The 24,049-nt window shown below is 37.6% G+C and overlaps 1 protein-coding gene across 1 annotated transcript in view; it reads left to right on the forward strand.

Annotated features, from left to right (window-relative positions):
* The window catches only part of GPC3 (glypican 3), a 355,125-nt gene that overhangs the window by 33,274 nt on the left and 297,802 nt on the right, over positions 1–24,049 (forward strand). Inside the window, exon 2 of the mRNA XM_016198007.2 lies at positions 601–762. Coding sequence (XP_016053493.2) covers positions 601–762 — 162 coding nt within the window. The remainder of the gene's footprint in view (positions 1–600; positions 763–24,049) is intronic.

Here is a 24,049-nt window from a genome sequence, read left to right on the forward strand (position 1 = left end):
AGAACTGGAATGTTAGAGTTGTAAGGGATTTTGGTGATTGTCTGAATGTTAATATTGTACTCTAGATGTTTCCTCTGTAAATCTTGCCTCAGATCTTTAGTTAAAACAATAACACCAACAAAGCTTTGATACATTGATGTTTTATTCATTTATCCCTCAAAAAAGCAACATTGGGTTGACCAGACATACATTTCATTAGGAAATCATAAGTGGAATTTTGAAAATTACTTCTTAGTTATATCCTCATTTGTAAATTATAATCAGAAAAAATAAATTGTAGGAGTGTAGGTTAATCTTTTAACAGGCAACTTAAATATCAGTGTTCAGTGACGTATACTTGGTGCTATAAATTAATTTATGCAGAATTTATGAGTCAAACCTAGGCAATTAATTCTAATGGTTATTAAAAAAGAATCTGTCATAAGGATAATTGGGAGAAAGTAGGGATTAGTTAAGATAAACACTAATTTTGAATAATCAAGATTTGACTGTATTTTAAAAGAAATGCATTCTTTTGCCCTCTTCGCCTCTTTTCTGTGTGTGAGTGTGTGTATATGTGATATTCTGCTTACTGAAACATGAAAAACTTGTTTGTTTCAGGATCAGATTTGCAAGTATGTCTCCCCAAGGGCCCAACATGCTGTTCAAGAAAGATGGAAGAAAAATACCAAATAACAGCACGATTGAACATGGAACAACTGCTTCAGTCTGCAAGTATGGAGCTCAAGTTCTTAATTATTCAGAATGCTGCAGTTTTCCAAGGTGAGTTCTGGGGATCATTTTAGATGTTGTGCTCAGTGGTATCATTATGTGGGTACTGGGCTTTCAAAAGCTAAGTATAATTTATAAATTACCATTATAGCATTAATGCTTGATATAAAAACCTCCCAGTAAGAAATACTGTTTAAGGAAAACATGTTTTTTAAAGAAGCTTCATTTCAATCTTTGGAAAGGTGGGTATTGTCAAAAAATAATTATCCAAGGGCATACTGTTTACCTGTTTGTAAAATGTTGTAAACCCCTGCAGAAAGAGTAAATTATATTTTCTTTCAACTACCCTGTAAGATTTGCTAAAAGAACAAAAATTGTTTACTTAAATACTAGTTTTCTCCAGGTGTGAGTTAGATACTTCTGGAACATGCACAAACTCCTTCTGACCACTGGAACCATTTCCATTTAAGTGGAGGAAACTGGCTTGATGGCCCTACATTTTCCCATTTGTGTGAGTGGTTTTCACTTCTTTTTGTGAGTCTCAGTTCTTACTATACCTGTGTATGACTGTAAAAGAATCTGTTGTGGCATTGCCAGATGTGTAGGAAATTGCATTTCTCCTTGCTAAATTGTAGGAGTATCACAGCAGGACGGGGATTACCTCCCTTGATTCAAAGATCCAACTAGGGATGGCAATGATAGTGGTGACAGTAGTGGTAATAGCAAGCATGTATATAGCATTATGTGCTAGGTAATCGTATAAGTGCTTTATATATATTCATTTAATCCTCACAATAACCTTATGATGTATTATTATTATTAATATCCCCATTTTATGGATAAAAATCGAAGGCACAGAATGGTTAAGTAACTTGCCCAAGGTCACAGAACTAATAAACAGTGAAAGCAGGATCTGAACACAAGCAGCCTTGCTCTTGGATTCTATACTTTTAACAACCTCAGTATGCTGCCTCCTGTGAGGGAAAATTAATTTTGGATATCGGGGCTTTCTTTTATCTTTTTTTAAGCAGATGCAATCAGCTGCCCTTTTCTTGCCCCACAAAGAAATAATCAGGGTCATATAGAAAAATAACACTCCTGACTACTTGACATTCCAAATCTTTAGAGTTATGACACCTTTATTAAAATTAACCTCTTTGAATCGTAAGGTAGGTTGATTATAGCTTATTTTGTGTGTTATAATGAAATTCTTAGAATTAGCTTAGAAAATTATTCAACATAGCTAATAGAGCATACATTCACAACAGTTTCTTGGGTCAAAGCTTCAGGGGATGTTGGGTTGATTAGATGAAGTACAATATATCAGCTTGAAGTATTTGCGAACCTATTTATGCAGTCAGACTCTTGTGAAGAGTTTGTCGAGACTAACAATTTGGCAATAGAATGAATAATTTAAGCTGATTTAAAAAATACATGTACAATTCATGTACTTCTTAGATTGGCTTTGGAGCTGATCTGCTGGCTGAAAGTGGGGTGATAAGTGATGTGACATGAGAATTGGGTTGAAGAAGAGAGCTGAATCTTAGTCTTAGGATATTAAGGTGCTTATTCAGAATGGATTATTTGTGGTTTGCTTCATTCCCAGAATAACAAGGCTCACAGATATCTTACTAGTATTGCCTGCCTGGAGGGGTGTGATAGAGTGATCACACTGTTGTAGAGATATGATTGTTCATCTAAAGGTGTAGTTGATATGATTGTTCATCTAAAGGCCTTGGGTATCACCATTTCTCTCCAGTCCCACATTTTGCATATTGTTTTCTAGGCCTGGAACAGCACAAAACTAGGAGAGAAAGGAAGTTTTGACAATATTTTGATTGGATTAACTTCCAGATATGGCTGTGGTAGCATGGATGTTGAACATTAGTCATGTGAACAGATGGTGGAAAATTGGGGGACAGCACCTTCTAGTTGTATCTCTCTCTCTCTCTCACACACACACACACACACACACACACACACACAAATATATGTATTATGTCTCAAATTGTGGGGACAGGCATGCTATGTACTTGTTCTTTAACTTGTTTCATTCTATTTTCCTGCTTCACTTTTAGAAAAAAATAAACTCCATAGGAAAAAGATAGACCCTAGGGCCAGACCTCAAGACAATTATGCCATATTTGTAGAGACATTGCCTCTGAATCCCTTCTATGACAAACATCTCGAGAGACAAGACTAAAATCAGAGACCACTACAAGATGAATTGGGGAGGGGGGCACAGTTGTTTTTTCCCTAAAATATATTTCCTCCCCAAGACCCTGGTAGATCAAATTATGGAGAAAATTGCTCCAATAGTTCACTCATATGAAATTAGATGTGAGCTATTTTCTCCACCACATGAGGTTGAAGAAAGCTCATCCTGATCTTGGCCTAGATCCACAGTCTCTTTAGGATTCCACTTTGGGGGTATTTAAGCAGTGAGTGCTCTCTGCAAATATGTGCACAGTTCCAGGAGCAATGCTTATTGCCTTGATTTGGATTTTATGTCTTCGTTTGCAGGAAGCCTTTGCCCTCATAAATGAGCCTGGGGCCCTTTGCTACAGTGGTTGGAGTGCTGTATTGCTAATGTTGTTTTGATAATGATTGAAGCATTAAAAAAAGTTGCACTTTATTTTCAATCTTTGCATTGCCTCGTTTCCTAAATTTAATTTACTTAGATGTGCTTAGTAAAATGGGGCAGCACAATCGTTTTTTGTTTCTGCTTAATTAATTCTTTTTGAAAAACTCTACTAAAAGTAGGTTTTCTTTTCTCTTTTTTTCTTCCACTACCTAATAATAATTATGATGATAATAATAATAGTGACAACTTATTAAGTGCCTACTATATGATGTTTACTTTTACATAATTATGTCATTTAATTTTCCCAGCAGCCCTACTATAATTAACTCCATTTTACAGATGAGGAAACTCATTGATGCCACAACTTCTTTCAAGCCATCATGTGACAACATTTTCCTTGTTCTTCATATGCTTGAAGTAAAACAAAATTAAGAAGTTGTAGAATTTGTGGTCCTTTAGAAGAAAAATCGGACCAAACTCTGAATTTTTCATTGCATCTTCAACACTTCTACACCTTCAAGCCTTGAGTTCTGTTTTCTTTGTAGAACTTTATGATAACTTTTAGCCTTGTACTATCAGGAAATAGTTGGGGATATGTCCAGGTATTTTCTGTATGTTGGATGATTCCAATTTTCCCCAAGGTGCCACTCACTTTGAGAATAAAGTCTTTAGAGTGCAGTAACATTCTGCTTTTCTGCAACTTGCCTATCCTACACTTTGAACTCTCTTCATCAGAGAAGAGCAATAGTGGTTAAGCAGAGAACATTTCTGTGTACCTAAATACCAAGGAGCTCCTGCTTATGTAGTTGACTCATCTGAGAGCTCCTTGGGACATTGTTTAGAGGCTACTACTGTTCTAAATTTATGCACAGTTTTTACAAGCTTGATTTTTCTAGTTTTCTAGCCAGTAGTAAATAATCAGTTAAATAGAAGGGTTATAGAAGACTGCCAGAGGGAGGTACATATGACCAGCAAGAAGTTACAAGTGACAGTAAGGGTGGAGGACATAAAAGTGGACTCAAGAACTCACTGAATGTGTCAGTTAGGGGCTTTTAGTAGAGGAGTATATCTCTACATACCTCAGTAGACCCTGTATTACAGTAGATCCAATAACTGATATTCATAGTGATGTTTGTGAATCAATAAGGAAAGATCAAAATATTTTTTTTTTGGTTTCTTAATATTTCTGTTTTAAATAGCTAAAAGTACTTTTTGTTGCTTAAAGACAATGGAAGAAACACTGGATTTGGAGTCAGAAAATCTAAGTTATAATTCTCATTCTGTATTTATGAGCTTTATGACTTTGGGTGGTTATTTAGACTCAAATAGCCTCAGTTTTCTTATCTGCAAAATGGGGATGATAATTACAGCCCTGCTTACCTTACAGAGTAGAGATAATGTATGTGAAAGTGTCTTGAAAACTATAAAGCACATATACATGCATTATTATCTAGACAGCTCATTTATGTGGACTGCTGCACCCCAGTGGTGTTAGATCAATGAGGCATTACTGTCACAAACATTAACCCAGATAAATCTGGAGTTCATGATATAATTCAACAAGTCTTACCACATACAGATGATATTTAAACAGTGCACAGGTGGGAGAACACTTAGGCAAAGGACCCTGTGAAAAAGGGATTTATATTGTGCATTCTTAGATGTGAAGCTGTGCTGTTTAAAACGTCAGTAGCGCCAGGACCAATCCTTTTTCAGCTTCCCAAAGCTGCTCTTCTGGCCCATATCTGGTATGTTTTACACTCAAACAAGGGATTACATCAGGAAGGATTTGTTGTGCTCAGGGCATATTTTAATTACATTTTCTGGTCCACGCTATCATGGCACAGAGAAGGAAAAGAGGAGTCAAAGTTTAGAGATCTTCAGTTGAGCTTCACTGAGTGTTGGAAGGCATCCCTCTACCTGCTTTCTGTGGAGGAGATAAAAAAAATCTCGGAATGGGGAGGGGGACAGTGTTTCTGAGCTTCTTCTGTTTCTCCCCTCCCTGTTTTTCCATTTCCATCTGCTCTTGGCAGTTCTTATACTTTTTTTTCCTGTCAGATTCCTGTCTCTCCCACTCCCCTTAAATAAAATTGACCTTGGTTTGAACACCCTTTTCCATCAGCTCAGAGCAATTTTTCCAGACACTTCTGCTTGAAATAACTGTTTAGGGACATTATTCAAGCAAAGCTTTTTTCCTTCACAGTTAATATGTGACTAAATAATTGCCTGAATGTTGATAAACATGTTTTTGAGATTCAATCATTTGTTAATTTAGTTTTTATAATATAGAGGGGGTTTTAAGCGAGTACTGAGCAATTTTTTTCCATTTCACAATTTTTTTTCCCTTGACTAGTCTGACAGTTCTCCTGCCCATGCTCCAACTCTCTACAGGCTGAGCCCCACTGAGTCCCTGACTCAAACTGCTGGCCACTCTCTCACACCCTTTTTTCTTTGAAAATAACATACAAGAGAGAATAATTACATTGATGTGTAATCAGAACTTAATTCATTTACCAGGGCTACATATAATAACATTAAACTGAATAGAAGAATTTTAGGAATGCAAACCTTGACCATGAGTGAGGTTATACATCCTCAAAAATGTAAATTATTAATCAAACCACTCATCTGTATAGCAAAGCTCTAGTAATCCCATTATAAAAGGGTGAGTTTCTCATCAGAGTCCAGAAGATGCTGGCTTTAATTAGGGTAGTTTTATGGTGCTGACTCAAAGAGATATTTTGGTTACAAAGTTTTAAAAAATGTGATTCTTTAATTATTAGTGCCATTGGAAAAACAATTGGAAACTGGGTGTTTTAAGTCATTTCAGTTTCAAACTAAGAACTTTTGGATTCAGTTCAGTTTCAAAATTCTGTGGTTTTAGCAGACCCAGAGGCCGGGGGAGTTGTAAACCTTTCCTGTGCTCCCTATTGATTTAAAAAGCCAGTCATTATACTGGAAACTGTTTAATAAAAAGGGTTTAGAAAAACGACTCAGTGTGCAGCAGAGACTGTTCTGGGCCAACCTGAGGTGCGGAGATAATGCAGATTAACTCTTTACCCCAGCCCATGCCACTTGATTCAATGGGGTTTAGAACTCACCCCTCTAACTGCCATCATCACTGCCCACCTTCTCACTAGTGAGCCCCAGAAAGCAAATTAAAGGGCATTGTCCTTGCCCTCGAGAAGCTTCCAGGAAAAATACCACTTTTACCTACAGTGATTTCTCCCTACCCCTCCCACACTGGGATTTGTTTATTTTCTGAAAACATACATTCCTCCTCCTCTTTCTGTCTCACTGAGCTGCAGTACCTGATAGCGGAGTAATGAAGCATATGTTTGAGAGATTTGAATTCTCCTGTCAGTAGAGTAGAGGTAAAAACAATTTTCCTCTAAGCTGGAAGTGGTAAGATAGAAATTAAAAACACCTTTCCTTCTATTGCCTGTGATATGCCCCAGGGGCTGAGGCGCACGTTTCTACTCTCTTTCCCTCATCCCATCTTTCAGTCACCAGGTCTTGTATTTTCCTTCATACTCGCTCATATCTTTTTCCTACATTCTGTCTCTGGCTGTCATTTATCACAGGCCGATGCCATCTAGTTCTGTTTCGGATTTTCATTCCAAGCTCCATCAGATGCTCACATCTAGACTACCAGCAAAGACATGCCTGGGCTGCATAAAGCCTGCAGTCTCCTCCTTTGCTTCCCAGCTCAGCGGCCGAGTGTCATGATGGAGGGGGCTGGGTTTGAATGAGTCTGGCAGGGGACAGGTAGGAGATGTAGGGCTGGTGTGGAGAAGAGAAAGTTGAGGGCTTGGGGTGAGAATCAGAAACCCTATGAGTTTGGTACTGTTATTACCCTCATTTTCCTGCTGAGGAAGTGGAGGCCTAGGGAGCTTAAGTAACCTGTCTGAAGCCAATAAATGGCAGACACAGGAACTGAACCCAGGAAGTGCAGCTCCAGAGCCTGTGCACTTAGATGTTGTATGTTATACAGCCTCTCTGTATGCTGTTTAACGGTCATAGGCAATCTCCTCAATTCTAGCTTTCTTTCTTGCAAGGGAATTCTATTGTATTTCATAAAAAAAAAACAACAACCCACATTTGCTCAGCAAGTACCTAGCATGTCTGAAGGCAGGTATTGTGGGGGATTTAAAGATAAAAGCTACCTCACACCTACCTTCAAGTAGCTCAAATTTCAGAAACCAAGACTTTTATACATGAATAACTTGAGTACAAAGCTTTCTAAGAGAAATGCTGTAAGAAGTTTAGCAGTTTTCTATGGGGAGTAGGGATAGATACAGGTTTTGTGGGGGCTCAAAGTTTATGCAGCAGTTTGGGGGCCCTCTTTAAGAAAAATAAGGCACAGAGGGATGGAGGAGGGTGCGTGGGTGGAGGGGAAGAGAGTAACCTAAGAATTTATATGCATATATGCACAACTCAAGGACACGGACAATGGTGGGGAGAGGGATGGGATGGGGTGGAATGGGTCATTGGGGAGAAAAAGGGACATCTGTAATATTTTAAACAAAAATAAAATTAAGAAAAAAGGAAAAAAAAAATTATCAATCTTTTCCTTAAAAAAAGAAGAAAGAAAAATAAGACATAATTAAAAATACAAAATGCCTGTGGCTCTTCTAGGAGGAGGATTGCAAGTGTGGGTCCCTGCAGCTTAAGTTTCATTAGCTTCACAGGAAATCCGCCTCTGTATGAGAATATGGGATTGGCAAAGATTAATTCCAACTAGAGGGTAGAGGTTCCTGGAGGAGGTTGCCTTTGTGTATTCCCCAGACAGATGTGACTCTTGATCAAGAAGAAGGGCAAGTGAGGGAGTTAGGTAAATTAGTGCACTTCTTTTTCTAAATTAAATTAAAATCTAAACTTTATTAACTGCTTACTAGATAGGAGTCTTTTCTGGACTCCCTGGCTAACCTTATAGCCTCTCACTCAGCCTTCCCTTTGAAAGGGCGAAACACCTAGGAAAGAAGCAGAGGGGCATAGTGTGAAGGTCATAGGCTCTGGCTTCAGGAAGACTGGAGTCTAATTTCCAGCTCTCTACTTCCTCTTTTTGTGACCAAGGGCAAGTCACTTTTCTCTGAGCCATTAATTAGAGGGTTAAATTAAATGAGAGCTGTGAAGACCTCAGCCCTGTGCTGGACTGTAGGAATCAAATGCATGGCAGCCATTTTTAAAAAAAATTCCCTCTTGTACATTTATAAGCATATGAAGCATATGAAATATAATATCTTTGCTTTGTGGTATTGAATATCATATAGCTGGCACATATACATTTAAAAAAATGCTTTTTTATGCTTTAATATAATTATAATTAATATAAAAATGCTCTAATATACCCACTCATAACCCTATCATTCAGAGACAAAGGCTTGTAACATTTTTGTGTTTTCTTCTTTTGTGTGTGTGTGTGTGCATGTGTGTGTGTGTGTGTATGTGTATAAATTTAAGACTAATGGTATACAGTTTCTAAATGGTCCCCTAGTGGTCTGAATGAGTTAACATAGCCTCTAGATCTAACAAGCAATGACAGACTATGATTTCACTGGGTTGCACTAGGAGAGGAAGGAGAACAAAAATGATGAAAGCAAATTAGGATATTTATGATGTTTCCCTCTTTTGGTTAAAGTTTTCTGGCATTAGTACTGGACCTGATTAACTGACATGTAATAATTGGATTAGCTCAGGCTCTGCCTTACTCCCTCTCCTAAGATACTGTGTGTTTACTTTCTAGCACTTATCACGTTGATAGTAATACATGCATGGTTATGTGATTAACATGGGTCTCCTTTTACTAGAGAATGATATCTCTGAGGGTAGGGCTTATGTGTATTCTACCTCACCCCTGTATACCCAGGTGAGATAGTTGACACTCAGTAAATGCTTGAGTGCACACACACACACACGCACACACACACACACACATTAAAATAAGTAGTATCAGTAGAAACAGATTTCTTATTCCTCTACTTTCTTTGCAACAACTATAACTATGACCAGATGGAAAAGAAAATATATAAGCTGTTGCCTACAGCACTTGTTTCTAGGTTTTAAAATCTACTCAGATGTAAGATCCTAAAAGTCTAGCTAGTGGGTTGATGCTTGCCCATTGAGATGGAACATGTTATATTTCCTGAAGCCGCTGCCTCTGTTTAATGGCCTTACAACTCCCTCACTTGCTGGTTGTCTTTCCTTCCAGCCTCACCTAGGCTCTTCACAGAGCACTGTGAACAAAGTTTAGTGCTATGGATTTAAACTTTGTGACCAAGAATTCTGAGCATGGTGACATCTGTCAGCTTCTCCAAATACACTCTTATGTGTCAGTACTAATTACTGTGAAGACTTGAAAGTAATAAAGCAAACTTTGTTTCAGTATGTTATTTTTAGAAAATAAGTTTTTACTATGTAAATTAGTGCTATATGTTTATTAGAGAAAATTAAAAAAAAAAGAAGTGGAAAATAAATGACCTACATTCTATCCCCCAGAGGCTAATTACTATTAACATTTTGATATATAACCTTATATACTTTTGTTCAATATTATACATGTAGAGGTGTGTGTATTGTTTTCAAAATTTGTTTATACTGCCTTTTCATATAATATATTATAACCATCTTTCCATATCAATAATATATTTCTATAATACAATAGAAAGTAGTATTTAGAGGCCACCTAGTACTTAGTCATATGGTTTTCTCATATGTTATTAATTCATCCCTCTCCACAGTTAGAAATTTAGGTTATTTTAAGCAAATCATAATGAAATAAATAAATAAACCATATATCTAAATAGGCATGCATATTCTTAATTATATCCTCAGGATAAATTCCTGGAACTGAAATTACTGGGTCAAAGGCTATGCAGTTTTTAAGGTTTCTCACACTTATTGCCCATTTCACTTCTATAAAGTTTTATCTATTTTCACTCTCACTAGCAATGTATGAATGTTCATTTTCCTGACCATTTGCCTTGTACCATTTTACAATAAACCCAATTTGGGTGAAAAAATACTACTCCTTGGTTACTAGGGAGATTTGTTGGTTATTTCTACTTTTTTATTTTGCAATTTTTCTCATTACTATTTCTTCATCACATTAAATAATTTTAGCTAGTCATTTTTTTCCTATGAGAGGCCCCTTATTGATTTGTAACAGCTCTTTGTGTATTCAGGATGCTAACCCATTTTATATGTTATAAATACATTGTTTTTACTGCTTTGTTTTTTTTAATTTAATTTTTATTTTTTAATTTTTTAAAATATATCTTTATTGATTTCAGAGAGAAGAAGGGAGAGGGAGAGAGAGAAACATCAATGATGAGAGAGTTGTCATTGATCGGCTGCCTCCTGCACGCCCCAGACTGGGGATCGAGCCCGGAACCCAGGCATGTGCCCTGACCGGGAATCAAACAAACCTCGATCTCCTGGATCCTAGGTCGATGCTCAACCACTGAGCCACACCTGGCTGGGCTTTACTGCTTTGTTAATTCATTGTTTTCATTTTTATGGGGGTTTAAAGACAGCTTCAGTCAAGTGTACCAATATTTTCCTTTAGTTTCCAATGTTCTTTGATTCTTTACTAATTGATGTTAGCCTTAGCATGAACAAAAGATGGGTTCTGACTTCTGTTCTGACACTAGCTGTGTGAAAAATGGTAAGTAATTTAAAGTGTCTGAGTTTGTTTCCTTTTGTACAAGATAACACCTGACCTGCCAACCTGCCAGAGCTTCTAAGGATCAAAAGAGGTAACGTATGTGAAAATGCTTTGAAAAGTTTAAAGGATTATTGTTGTTATTTGGTTGTACCCTGACACTGACCATTAGTCTGAATGAGTTCATTTTTACTGTACTGGTATCAGTGTTACTGGATTTCAGACCTTTCTGGCTATTTACTAGGCAGTAATCTTGATCTAGAAGTGTACTGGAGTCTCTGCTCTTGAAGCTGGAAAGGTGCTGGAAGGGTGGTGAAATGTTGCCTGCCACCAGTCTTATTGCCTGGAGCATGGATTCTGGGCATCCTTCCCACCTTCCCAAATGGGAAAATGGGCTCTGAAACTATACTTTGATGTAGTATGTGTGTTTACTTCCACATGCCCCAGTCATTGAAGGGGTAACTAAAGAAACCCATTCAGTGAGGCCAAAGTGCCTGTTCATGTCCAACAGAGTAGTAAGTGGGGGAAAACCCAAAGGCCTTCTGTCCACACTTCTATTCCTTGGGGATGTGAGAAACAGTACTCTTTCTAGCAATTAACATTTGAAACAGATACACTGACCTATCAGATAAATCAGTGGTTTAGCATTGCTTTGTGGTACTCATTCTGGAAAGAGTTGTTTATTGGGAAAACCTTTTTTTATTGTGAGATGACCATAATTCTCCCTCTCTGACTGCCAGATAAAAAAATCAGAATCAGAGAGGCAAGAAAAACAATTAAAGTATCTCATGCATCAAAGTAATCATTAGTGGAAAAACAAAGTATGTTCTTTCTGGCAAGCTCTGCCAGATGGTTGAGATGGCTTATAGTGGAAGGAGAGGTTTAAATGATGCACATACTATTTCAAATATAACCTTGAGGGCTTTTGTTTTTGTTTTGATGGGAGGGGAAGATAGTGTGTGTTCACTTAAGCCTTTGCCTCTGAAAAGTTGGTGAGGTTAGTAGACATTTGAACTAATCTGGGTCACTCATGAAGGAGAAGCAAAGCTGACCAAGTTTACTGAAAGGAAACATGCTAAGTTTGATTAATCTTCATAAGGGTAGTGATACTGCTAGCTCTTATTATCCCCATTTCACAGATATGGAAACTGCAGTTAGAAGCCGTTTAGCCCAAGGCCACATAACCAGTAAGTGGCAGCATTAAGTTTCTAACTTTAAAGTCATTACTCTTTTCATTGAGCCACACTGTCTCCCTTATAGTTAGAAGATAAACATAAGCTTTAACAACTCATAAAAATGATCATAGAGGGTTTTAAAAAATAGAAAGTGCTGTTAAGAATCTGTACGATAATGGAGAAATAAAGAAAATACCCCAAGAATGGCCCCCAAAATTTTATTTGGCAGAAGGCTTCAAATTCCATTGATGTGAAACAGTTCTCTGTAGGGACATACTAGGGTGAGTTAATTGTATCCTGAGTATTCTATGGCAGCATGGCAGACTTTTCTATTGCCTCATAAAGAATCGCACACACACCCTTCAGAGTTCATTTTAGTACTTTTCAGCCTGACATCTAAAGGGGCTGCTACTCTGACAAACACAATCTGGCCAGATGTTATTATTTTACACTACATTTAATTTCTTCCTGCCAAAGATTTAGACGTCTTTTCCTTGATAAAGATCAGGGGAAATTGTCTGGTATTTACAAAATCCCATCCAGGCGTATCTGTTACAATGTTCACTTAGCAAAGTTTATTAGATTATTAGGGCTTTAAACCCTTGGGCTCTTTTGTTATTGAAATTAAAAAAAGAAAAACCCAAACATCTTCAACAAATTTAAGTGGCATAATTAGACCCTGGACTTGTCTTACAGGCATTTTAGAATTATGAAAATGATTTAAATAGTATTTGCTTCCTGAGAAACTTGCCGAGTTTGACAGGGATGAAAGGGAAGTGGTTTTGCTCCTTTGGTCTCCTGAGTTAATGGGGAAAGTGATATCTGGAACTGAAATAAATTTACTATAGTTGTATGGCAAAATTACTCCCATAAGTAGTTAGCCATACCACACAGGGCCTCTCTTTCTTGGCCTAGTTAAAATGTGGGCACTACAGTGTTAGAGGAATATGTGGGTCTGTCATTTCCTTGCTCATGAAATCTCCTTAGAGTAAACACTGAACTAGACTCCTTAAACTCTAAGTTCTTTAATTATACATACTATGCTAGACATGTGAAGACATTAATAGAAATATTCAGTATTTTCAAGGTATAGTTTTCCTCAAGGGATTTCAATGTCTATTGTGTGCAATGATTATATTTTCAAGAATTACCAAGTTGAAAGTTGGTGGCACTTTTGTTATCTTCTCTGTTGTGTGAGTGTAGACCTGGGAGAGTTGAGATGGTGAGCTGAATTAGTCAAACTAAGGAGCCAGTAACTTTCTGGAGCTTTAGCTGTATGACGTATATGGGAGAGAGAAGCTAGACAAAGCAATCCAAATTTGGGGGAGTGGTACTAATTCTGGCACCAAAATTTTGGAATATATACGTTTGCATACGAAAGAGAGAGGACGGCTTAAGAACATCGAATGAAGTGTCCATTACATATGCCAACTTGAGAATTTTCTTCTATTGTATATTTACTTGGCATCAGACTAGGTTTTTTAACAAACTATAAAAGCCCAGTTCTTTAGACTGTGTTAGAAATGTCTCACAATTAAGCAGGACCATAGTTGGACTTTTTCGTCTTATTTTGAAGGCAGTCAGAAGCCCTTTATGTGAAAAATGTAGTAGTGCAAACATATGTTTGTACATTAAATATACAGGCAATAAATGCTGAAATGGAAGAAGTGAACTCAAGGCAGGAGGTAAATATTTTGTAAAAATTAATGACCTAGAGTGAACTCTTACTAACTTTGGCTCTGTTAATTTGAATATTGTGATGATTTGACTTGGACTGAAGTTTACTTTCATCCCATTTATGAAGAAAGTATTTGCTAAACAAATTAATGGTGTATATAAGATTTGTAGGAATTCATGCTTAACTTGCTTGAAGGACTTGAGAAAACCCATTAATTGGGGCTGCTAATTATGAGCTTTGCTTATTAAAGTAAATCTGATAGAAACTTTACTTGGAAATACTTTATTAGCAGTGAGTTTGAGTTACTCTAGGTATGGAAAAATAATAAAAGGCAGTGTAGAATTAAGGAGAATAGATTCTGGAATAAATTGACTTGAGCTTAAATCTTGTTACCTGCGGGAGTCCACGTAACCTCTCTAAGCCTCAATATCCTCATCTCTAAAACAGGGGCAATAAATAATAGGATCTAACTGTACATGGTTGTTGTGAGAATTCAATTATATGATGCATGTAAAACAACGTAGAAGGGTGCCTAGTATACAGGAAGTGTTCAGTAAATGTTAGCTTGTGTTTGTTATTATTGTAAAGTAGTTGTAAATCATACTTTATATGTTTGAATATTTTATTATAATATTTCTAACATTTTTCTTTTTCTGCTATCCTGCTGACACTTTACTACATAAATAATAGGTTTTAGTTTTAAAAGAGAAATTAGTAAATACTGGTAAATATGAAATAGCATATGAGCACCATCCAGAATCTTAACACCCAGAGATGACCGTGGTCAACATAGGCTTTCTGATTTTCCCCCTGCAAATATCCAAACACACATATGTAGATTTTCTTACAAAAATGGAATCATACTGCACATATTAAAAGCAATGCTAGTGATAAAACAGTATATGTGCATGTTTTTTTCAGTTATTTTCAGGCGTGTCTTTAAATAGAATATTAATTTATAATCACAAGATGGACTTGAACTTGAGAAATTGCATATAATTTTATATCTGAGAGTCCTCATCAGATCTGATTCTGTTGAGACCAATAGAAATTCAGCGCAGAGAATATGGCTTCAATTAGCTTTATATGTCTGTTATAATTCAGAATTGATGTGTGTGTGTGAGAGAGAGAGAGAGAGAGGGAGAGATAGCTGGGAGAGGGAGAGAGAGAGAACAAGCCTGTGCATGTGTATGCTGGGTGGAGATTTTTCTCTGTTGTGTGGTTTGGTGACAAGAGCATTGGATTTAGGAGTAAGGAGATACGGCTTGTATCTCTGACTCCATGACTCACTGGATGACCTTAGGCAATTAATGTCATTTCTCTGGGCTTTAGATTTCTCTTATAAAATGTGGGATTAGACTAGATAATTTCTACAGCCATTTGCAGCTCAAAGAGTCTGAGTTTAAAAAAAAAAAAAAAAATCAAACTTGCCTGCCTGCCTGGAAGAACCCAAGACTCTGTGGACATCTTCCTAAAGAGAGGAGGGGTGATGAATCTCAGCGGTTTCTTTGGCGCCAGATAGGCCAAAGCTGTAATTTTTAGTCCATCAGGCATTTGACTTTTGAAAGTATTAAATCCTCCATTAGGAATAGATGTGGAAACTCCAGGTTATTTATCGTTATTTACACTTTTCATTCATAACTGTCAGTGTCAAAGGCTTTGTCAACATAACTGTGTCAGTGAAGTTAGCATTAATCAGTTTAGTGGCTGTTAAGTCACAAATATATCAAATAGCCAATCATAATGCAAGAGTCCTCTTAAAGCCTAACTGAATTATTTAATTTGTTAGGATGAAAATGTCTGGGCTTTATTGGGTTTTCTTTAAAGAACCTGATTCTGCCTGAAGTTTAGAAGAAAGATCAGTGATTGTCTCAGATTTTTAGTCTGTCTTCCTTAAAGGTTTTTCATGTTTCACAAGCCGTTGTTAGCACTTTTAAGTCAAGGTGAGAGCTGTGATATTTTTTATACTAAGGGTTTAAGCATGTGTGAAAAAACTTTTATCTTTGATTTGTTGTCCCATTTCTGTCATGTGGAAGCTGTGTTACCTTGAATTAACCACATAACCTGTCTGAGCCTCATGTTCTCCATCTGTAAAATGGGGATAATCCTTATCTTGCCTAAATCTCACATTGTAATGAGACCCAAGTAAGATAATGCTTTAGTTGTCATTCAAATGCAAGGCTTTATTATTATCATTTAGTTTAGTACTGTTACTTATACCCTCAGAAGGTAGGTCTGGCTTGATAAAACAGATACTATCCTGAAAAAGTAAGTGGAAGTCAGTTTTATAAATCAGAACTCTTCTCTGCCTTGCATTTTATCTTGATATATTGCCACAGAAAATTTTTTCCTCCAGAGGTCATTAAAAAATTAAAGGATTCAACAAACTTATCCAACTGAAAAATGAACAATATTCAAATAAAACATGAGCACTGCGAATTATATTAAATACAGTGCTAAAAATGTAGCTCCAGAGACCCTGAAAAGGGAAATAATTCATCTTCAAAAATGCTGAGGACGTTTTTGGGGATGGGATAGGGTGGGGGAGTAGGTGGCTGGCAGTGGGAGGTCAGGGAGCAGAGAAGACAAGAAGAAAAACATTTAAAATATAGCTGTCCTGAACAATCCTATCTGTGTCAGCCCAAGTGGCTATTACCAACCCCTGTCACACACTTGTTATTATTTTTTCCAGACATCTTTTAATACAGACCATGAGACTGTAGTAGAAATGTGCCTTTGTACTTACAATAAAGTACGGTCTCTCCGAGAATCACTTTTGTTTTCTTTTTTTCTATCCAGCCATTCAGAGGGCCTGCTTACCAGCATAGCAGGAGAGAAAAGATAAATACCTAGGGCCAGGCAAAACTCAAAGGAAGCAAGATTAGAAAATTGATATGTGGACAGAGGACATTTGAGCATAGTAATGTGGTCACTTGTAGGAAGAAACTGTTTCAGGTTTACTTACTGAATTATCTCATGTTTAAGTTGAGTCATGGCTAATTAATTTTCATGGGCTAAAGCAAATTTGCATGTATTGAGCATGTACTAACTGAGAGTTTTATTGAAAATTGAAGAGCTAGATGGCTTTATTCCTGGCATGGTTGAAGCTGTGCTCCCAGAAACGACTTTTTAGCCCCTTCTAGTTGCATAGCCCTTGGGAAGCTCAGCCCATGAAAAAAGCACCAGCCTTGGAATCAGAATGCATAGGTTCCAGTTCCAGCTTGGTTATTTTCTGGCTCTGGAACCTGTAACTAACTGAACCCCTTAGGGATCCTTTCCCCAACCAGTGGGTTAGGTTAGGGCTCCCTGTCATCCCACCCTATCCCACCTGCCCCCAGTTCAGTGTTCTCTTCCTCCATCTTAACACCCATGAAACTAGAAATGATGTGCTTTAGATGGGGGAGGGGCATGGGGGATGTTTGCCCCCTTCACTGAATTGAAAGCTCTTCTGAAGTCTGCTTTTGAGTTCATCTTGTATCTCTACCTCCTAGTTCAGTGTTGGTGGGTAGTCTCACATAGTAGATTTTAGCAAATGTTTGTGGAACTTTATTAATTTCTCTAAACCTTGGGTTTCTTGTCTAAAAATGGAGCTACTACACGTGCAATCTATATTAGTCATGAGAATATGAAGATGTATATATACAATTATATATTAAACTAAACAGCACTGTAAACACACTTATGTAAGGGGCTATTACAAATTAGGGTTGTTAGGTATAGTTCACATTTTAAACTCTAGGGCTATCATCCTAATGGAGTTTGGGCAAATTCACCTTTCTGAAGTGCAATTTATCTGTCCAAAGAGGTGAGTAGACCAGCAGCACATTGGTCCTTAATTGGGGTCCATGGATGGGTTGCAGTGGATCCTCATAACTCCTGAAATTGTATGTGAAATGTTTTGTATATGTGCCTTTTTTTTATGGAGAGAAAGCCCATAGCTTGAATTAGATGCATAAAGGGGTCTATGCTCCTCAAACAGTTAAGAACCACAAGGCTAGCTAATATCTAAAACTCCATTCAGCTCTAATCTGGTTCTGTGAAAAATCCTAGTCTAAACAAATAGATTCAAATTTATGATTATATAATAGACTCAAATAAGTAGTCTCGGTTATTTTAACAACATTGAAGTCAGGATTCCCAGATTTAATAATATCACATTCAGTACTGATTGTTGGCATATTCTTCTACCACTTAGATGCCTAATTGGCCTGAGGAAAGAACTGTTATTTTGGATGTTGCCTTCCATATCCTTTCTCAAATGTAGTTATTATATCCTTACCTATGTTGCTTTTAAGATGGGCTAGGTTTTGGTCTGCAGGATTAGAAGCTTTATTTGTATGTTTGCAACTGAGTGCAATAACTTTCCTTTAAAGAAATCAAATAGAAATAGCAAAGTTATATCTCAGTAGAGGCATTAGAGGAGTTCCACCATTTCGGAGCCTAGCTGTGTTTGTTCTGATCATAATGAAGCTACTGTACACCATTTAGGTCTCTTGGGAAGTGATACAGTTAAAATCCGAACATCTGTAGAAATAGCATGGTTGATTCAGTTATGTACAATGAGCTTTCTATTTTAATAAAGAGAGGTGGGAGTAAAACTACCAGATTAAGGTGCTAAAACTTTTAAACATCTTCCTAACTAGTCTCCCTGCCTCCAGTTTTATACCTTTTAGTGTCTGTAAGTTTTTTTAAATTTATCTTTATTGATTTTTGTTTGTTTGTTTTGTTTTTTTTAATTTTTTTCTCCATTAAAAATTTTTTTTTGATTAAAATATTACAAATATCTCTTTATTTCCTCAATGACCTCTTCCACCCCGTCCCACCTCCCGCCCCCCGCCCCAGTCCCTTTCCCCACCATTGTCCGTGTCCTTGGGTTGTGCATATATGCATGTAAATTCTTTGGTTACTCTCTCCCCCTCCACCCACCCATCTTCCTCCATCCCTCTGACATTTGTCAGTCTGATCTGTGCTTCCATGTCATTGAATCTATTTTGTTCATCAGTTTAAGTTCTTTAGATTCCACATATAAGTGAGATCATGTGATGTTTGTCTTTCTCTGCCTGGCTTATTTCACTCAGCATAATTTTCTCCAGATCTATCCATACTGTCCCAAAGGGTACAAGAACCTTCTTCTTTACAGCTGCGTAGTATTCCATGGTGTAAATGTCCCGCAGCTTTTTTTATCCACTCATCTACTGATGGGCACTTGGGCTGTTTCCAGATCTTAGCTATTGTAAATTGTGCTGCTATGAACATAAGGGTGCATAAATTCTTTCTGATTGGTGTTTCAGGTTTTTTAGGGTATATTCCTAGAAGTGGGATCACTGGGTCAAATTTAAGATACAACTCAGATAATCGCTTCCTCCAGGGAACCTTCCCTGACCGCCCCCTCTACTGGATTTGGTTACCCTCCTCTGAATATCTCTGATCTGCTTCAGTAAAAATACTGAATACTAGCCTGTATTTAATAAGTGTCTACTCTTTACCAAGTACTGTTCTAAGCTCTTTATATGCAGAACTCACTGAGTCCTCACAACAACAGTGTGAAGTAGGTGCTGTTAATACTGTGTTTTACAGATGTTTAGTAATTTGCTCATGATCAAAAAGCTATCACATGACAGAGTTAGAATTTGAACCCCAGATACACTTGAGAGCCTGGTCTCTCAGCCTCTGTTCTATATTGTCTTTTGCCTCAAATATTACCTTCACTGGGAAGCTTTCTATGGCTCTTTCCTAAATTACTGCTTGAAACAATTTGGATTTTTAAAAGACCAAATTAATGTTTGAGGCTGAAAATGAACAGTTCTCAGGCATTTTTGATAGTTGAGGTATTAAAAGGACCCCAGGATCAGCTAATCCTACATTTATATAAAGCTAAATACTTTTAAAAAACACTTTCATGAGACACAGGGTTTCTATTTTTCAGGTAAGAAAACTGAGGATAGAGTGATGTGAAGTGACTTGCCTAAAGCAGTTTTTTTCAACCTCAGCAGTATTGGCATCTGGGGCTGGGTAATTGTTGTGGGTAGGTTGCCCTATTTATTGTAGAATGTTTAGCAGCATCTCTGGCCTGTACCCTCCCCCCACCACAGTTGTGACAATTTGCCAGACATTGTCAAATGTCCCCTGGAGGGCAAATTCACCTCCTGTTGAAAACCACTGGCCCGAAGTCTCATGCTGGCAATTGGCAGTTGAAAAACTGGCCTTCTAACCCTCAATCCAGTTCTTTTCCCATTTCTCTGAGCTGGCTCCCATTCTCATTCTGATGAGGAAGATTGTGGTCCATGGCTCGCTGTTGCACATTAACCTATCTTTCATGATGTGTTCTTTTTATAGCATAGAAATTGGCGACTAACCAAAGAGGAGCTCACAAGTAATTTACTGGGTTGCTTTGTTGATTGAATCTAGGCATTCAGTGCTGCCTGATTTTCTTTTCCTAAACAACCTGTGTGAGTACATGTTGTCTGGGAAGATTTGATGGAAAAGGACATGTGTATCAAGGCTTTATTGCCTGGAAGCTTACATGAATCAGCATCTTCATTTTACCAAGTTTCTGTTTGCCTCAAGCGCCAGATTCTCTATCAGAAGTATTTCCTTGACAATGTCAAGTATTTTGGTAGATGCATTATGTGATTTTACTAGTGGGCACTGCTGCTGTTTCTAATAAGAAGTTTTTGAAAGGGTTGTTGCTTCTCCGAGGATTTTGACCTTCTGAGAAAATCGCTTATTCATAAATTGTCCCTCCATTTAGGGCTATGTACTACCCAGAGAAACCAGTCTCCCCCTCAGCCCTACTCCCACGGCAATATAGAGCATGAGAATGCTTTGGGTAGTGAAGGGAAGCTAAGCAGGCCTTGCTGGACCCTTTCCCAAAGGCTCTCTGTGGATTTCCAGAAGGCTAGGGGAGAGAATGGAGATTTCTTTCTATTTCACTTTTGCAATTTTTTTCAAATTATAACGGTGATTTTCTGAGATAGAAAAATGCATGCAGCATTTAGATATACTTAATATAAAGAAAGAAACTTCATTGAAAACATTTTGCAAAGATATATGTATCCCTATGGTCATAGCATTATTATTCACAATGACCAAGACATGTAAACAACTGAAGTGTCCTTTGATAGGGAATTGGATAAAGAAAATGTGGTACATGTATACAATGGAATACTACTCGGCCATAGAAAAGGCTGAAATACTGCCATTTGCAACAGGATGGGTGGATCTTGAGAACATTATGCTAAGTGAAATAAGTCAGACAGAAAAAGTTAAGAACCATATGATTTCACTCATATGTGGGATATAAACTGAAAGCAACAAATGAACAGACAAGAAAAACAAACAAAAATTCATATACAAGACAACAATATGGTAGTTACCAGAGGGAAGGTATGGGAGAGTAGTAAAGGGTAAACAGGGTCAAATATATAGCGATGGAAGAGGATTTCACTTTGGGTGGTGAGTACACAATGCAATGTACAGATGGTATACCAGAGAATTGGACATCTAAAACATAAAATTTTATTAACCAGTGTCACCCCAATAAATTTAATTTAAAAATAAGAAAGAAAAATACCAAAAGTATATATAGATAAAAAAGTAAAAGTAAAAAAGTGAATGTCTTACATTCGTACCCCCCTTACTAACTTCACCAACTGCAAACACCATAAAGAGTTTGACATGTGTATTCTTTCAAACTTTTCACCATGTATTTGTACACACACACACACACACACACACACACACACACACAACACACTCATTCACATAGTTTTTTTTTCCCCTACAGAAATGGGACCATGCCATACATGTTGTTTGGTAACATACCTTTTTACTTCATATATCTTTGGCATTTTTCAAAACAAGTAAAGACTTCATCCTTTTAAAAAACTGCTGCATAATATCCTCATTCAGCCACTCCCCTATCAGCAACCATTTAGGTGTGTCCTTAATTTTTTTCTCTTATACACAGTGCTGAAGGGCATTTCTTTATTCATACTTTCTCATGTACTTGAAAGACTATTCCTGGACCAGAACCCCCTATAATTTGAAATATTGGGTCCAGGGCAAGGTTTCCAGGGGCAGTAGGCCAGTATTGTACTTTCTGCTGCCTCCCAGTGTGCAGAGAGATGCCAGGATTTTCCATAGCTCGTTGGGGAAGCACCTAATTGATTGCTCCAGAGGGCTGACCCTGAGCAGTCTGCCTAGGAAATAGTGTTCTCCCTTTTCAACGTGCCAGAAGCCAAGGAACACAAGCTCCTGGCTCAGCCCTATTAAGCTGCTTCAAGCAGAAGACCTAAATCCTGCTGTCACACTGCAGGCTTGAATTTTTAGGACATTTTTGGTTATATGCCTCAAAAACTTTATTTTTCTGCTTCTGTCAGCCAGCCAACAACTATTTAGTGAGCACCTATTGTATGCCAGGCACTGCTGGGCACTTTCAGACACGAACATGGTATTATTCAGCTGTATTCCTAAAACAATGTAGGTCAGTCTGTCTATGGACATGCTCTCTCTGTGTTATTTTTATGTCTTAATTAGGGACTCATGGAAGAAATGCTTTGCTTTAGATTGAGTTCCAATTATATTTTACAAATAATCCTCTTAAACTGGGTTAGTTCTTTGTTGTTTTTTTGTTCCCATCCACATAAATCACTCCATAGAGAAACACCATATTCTGTTTTCACAGGAGGCAGGGATATATGTTGTTTACATATCACCATTTGACTTCCTTCATCCCGGTCCTCATTACAAACATTTCAGCCACCCAAGTGAAGTTTATTTAAACTCCCAAGCTATCCATGCAAACAAGACCCCTACAGCTAAGGAGTTTGGAGGAAGAAAGGACTGGGATTGTCTGCTACTTCCCTGGTTTCTCTACTGTGTTCAGAATATTTATTTTCATGTGTTAATTCACTACCTAGAGATTCGGCTTTAGTTCTATGTCCTTTTTCAGTTCTCTAAATTCGGAAAATGATTCCTTAATGTCACAGTATCTCAGAGTTGACAGCGAATACAACTGTCGTATGTCTGTGTGATTCCTATGTACATCATATTCCGAGAGTGATCATTTGGTCTTGGAGTGAAACCCTCTTCTGAGAGAGAATCTGCTCCCTTATGAGGCAGCCCACTAAATTTTTGGTCAGCTTTAATTGCCAGTTCTTAGGTTTGTTGTGCCAAAATCAATCTCCTTGTAACTCTTTCACCATGCTGGTCACTCTCTTGTGGATAGGTTTCTACTTGGTGATTACCCCCCTAAATTGCAGTGTGCAGAATTACCCGATACGGAGAACAGGGCAGCTATCACCTCCTCTAGTCTACGTATTACACTTTTATTGAGGCAGCCAATTTAAGATACTCACTATTGAGTCAGTGAGTGTTGAACTTAAAGTCAAGCAAAATTCTCAAACTCTTGTCACCAGCTTTCATCCCATGTTTGGGGTATTGGTCTTGTATTAACATAATGTCTTTCAAAATTTGAGCCAAAATTCTAGCCTGTTGAGATCTCTAGAATGTCAAGATGGGTTAACTCTTCCTTCTAGCTTCATGTAATTTGTAAATTTGATCTGTGTACCATTTATGCTATCATAACAGTCATTGATAAAAATGCTGAGCAAAGCAGATCAGGGTCCCCATAAGAGACTCTCTTTTGGAGTGACATTAATAACTAGTACCTTTGGGCACAGCCATTAAAGCAGTGAAGGAACTAGCCAGTGGTATTCTTTACAACTCATAGCAATTTATCTTGGACATGACTGTTCACTTTTTCCTAGGCCATCTTAAAATCCAGAAGTAGTATGTTCATTGTATTCATTTGGTTTTCAGCCCAATACTCCCATCATAAAAGGAAAAGAGGCTAGTCTGGCATGACTTGTTCTTATAAAAATATACCAGCTTCTTGTGATTGTTTCTTCCATTTCGAAGTGCTCACAAATCTTCTGCTGGATGATGTACTATGAAATTTGGCTTGGGATTGATGTTAGACTGCTGAGATTATTATCTGTGACAGCTACCTTCTTTTCCCCTGTAAGGAATATGGGGGCCAGAGGGGCTTTGTTTCTGCTCACCCTCGCCACCCCCCTCACTTCTCTTGCCACAAACACTCTTCTCTTTGTCACCTTTCTTCATGCTAGCCTGACTCCCCTCCCTCCCTCCCTCCCTCCCATTCCCTCAAACACTGCCCTTAGTTTTCCTAGGGGAGCGTTACTTAGTGTGGTAATGGGTGCTAATAGTCTAACATG

The sequence above is a fragment of the Miniopterus natalensis genome, chromosome X, assembly GCF_054644295.1.
Source record: "Miniopterus natalensis isolate mMinNat1 chromosome X, mMinNat1.hap1, whole genome shotgun sequence".
In the NCBI taxonomy this organism is placed as follows: domain Eukaryota; kingdom Metazoa; phylum Chordata; class Mammalia; order Chiroptera; family Miniopteridae; genus Miniopterus; species Miniopterus natalensis.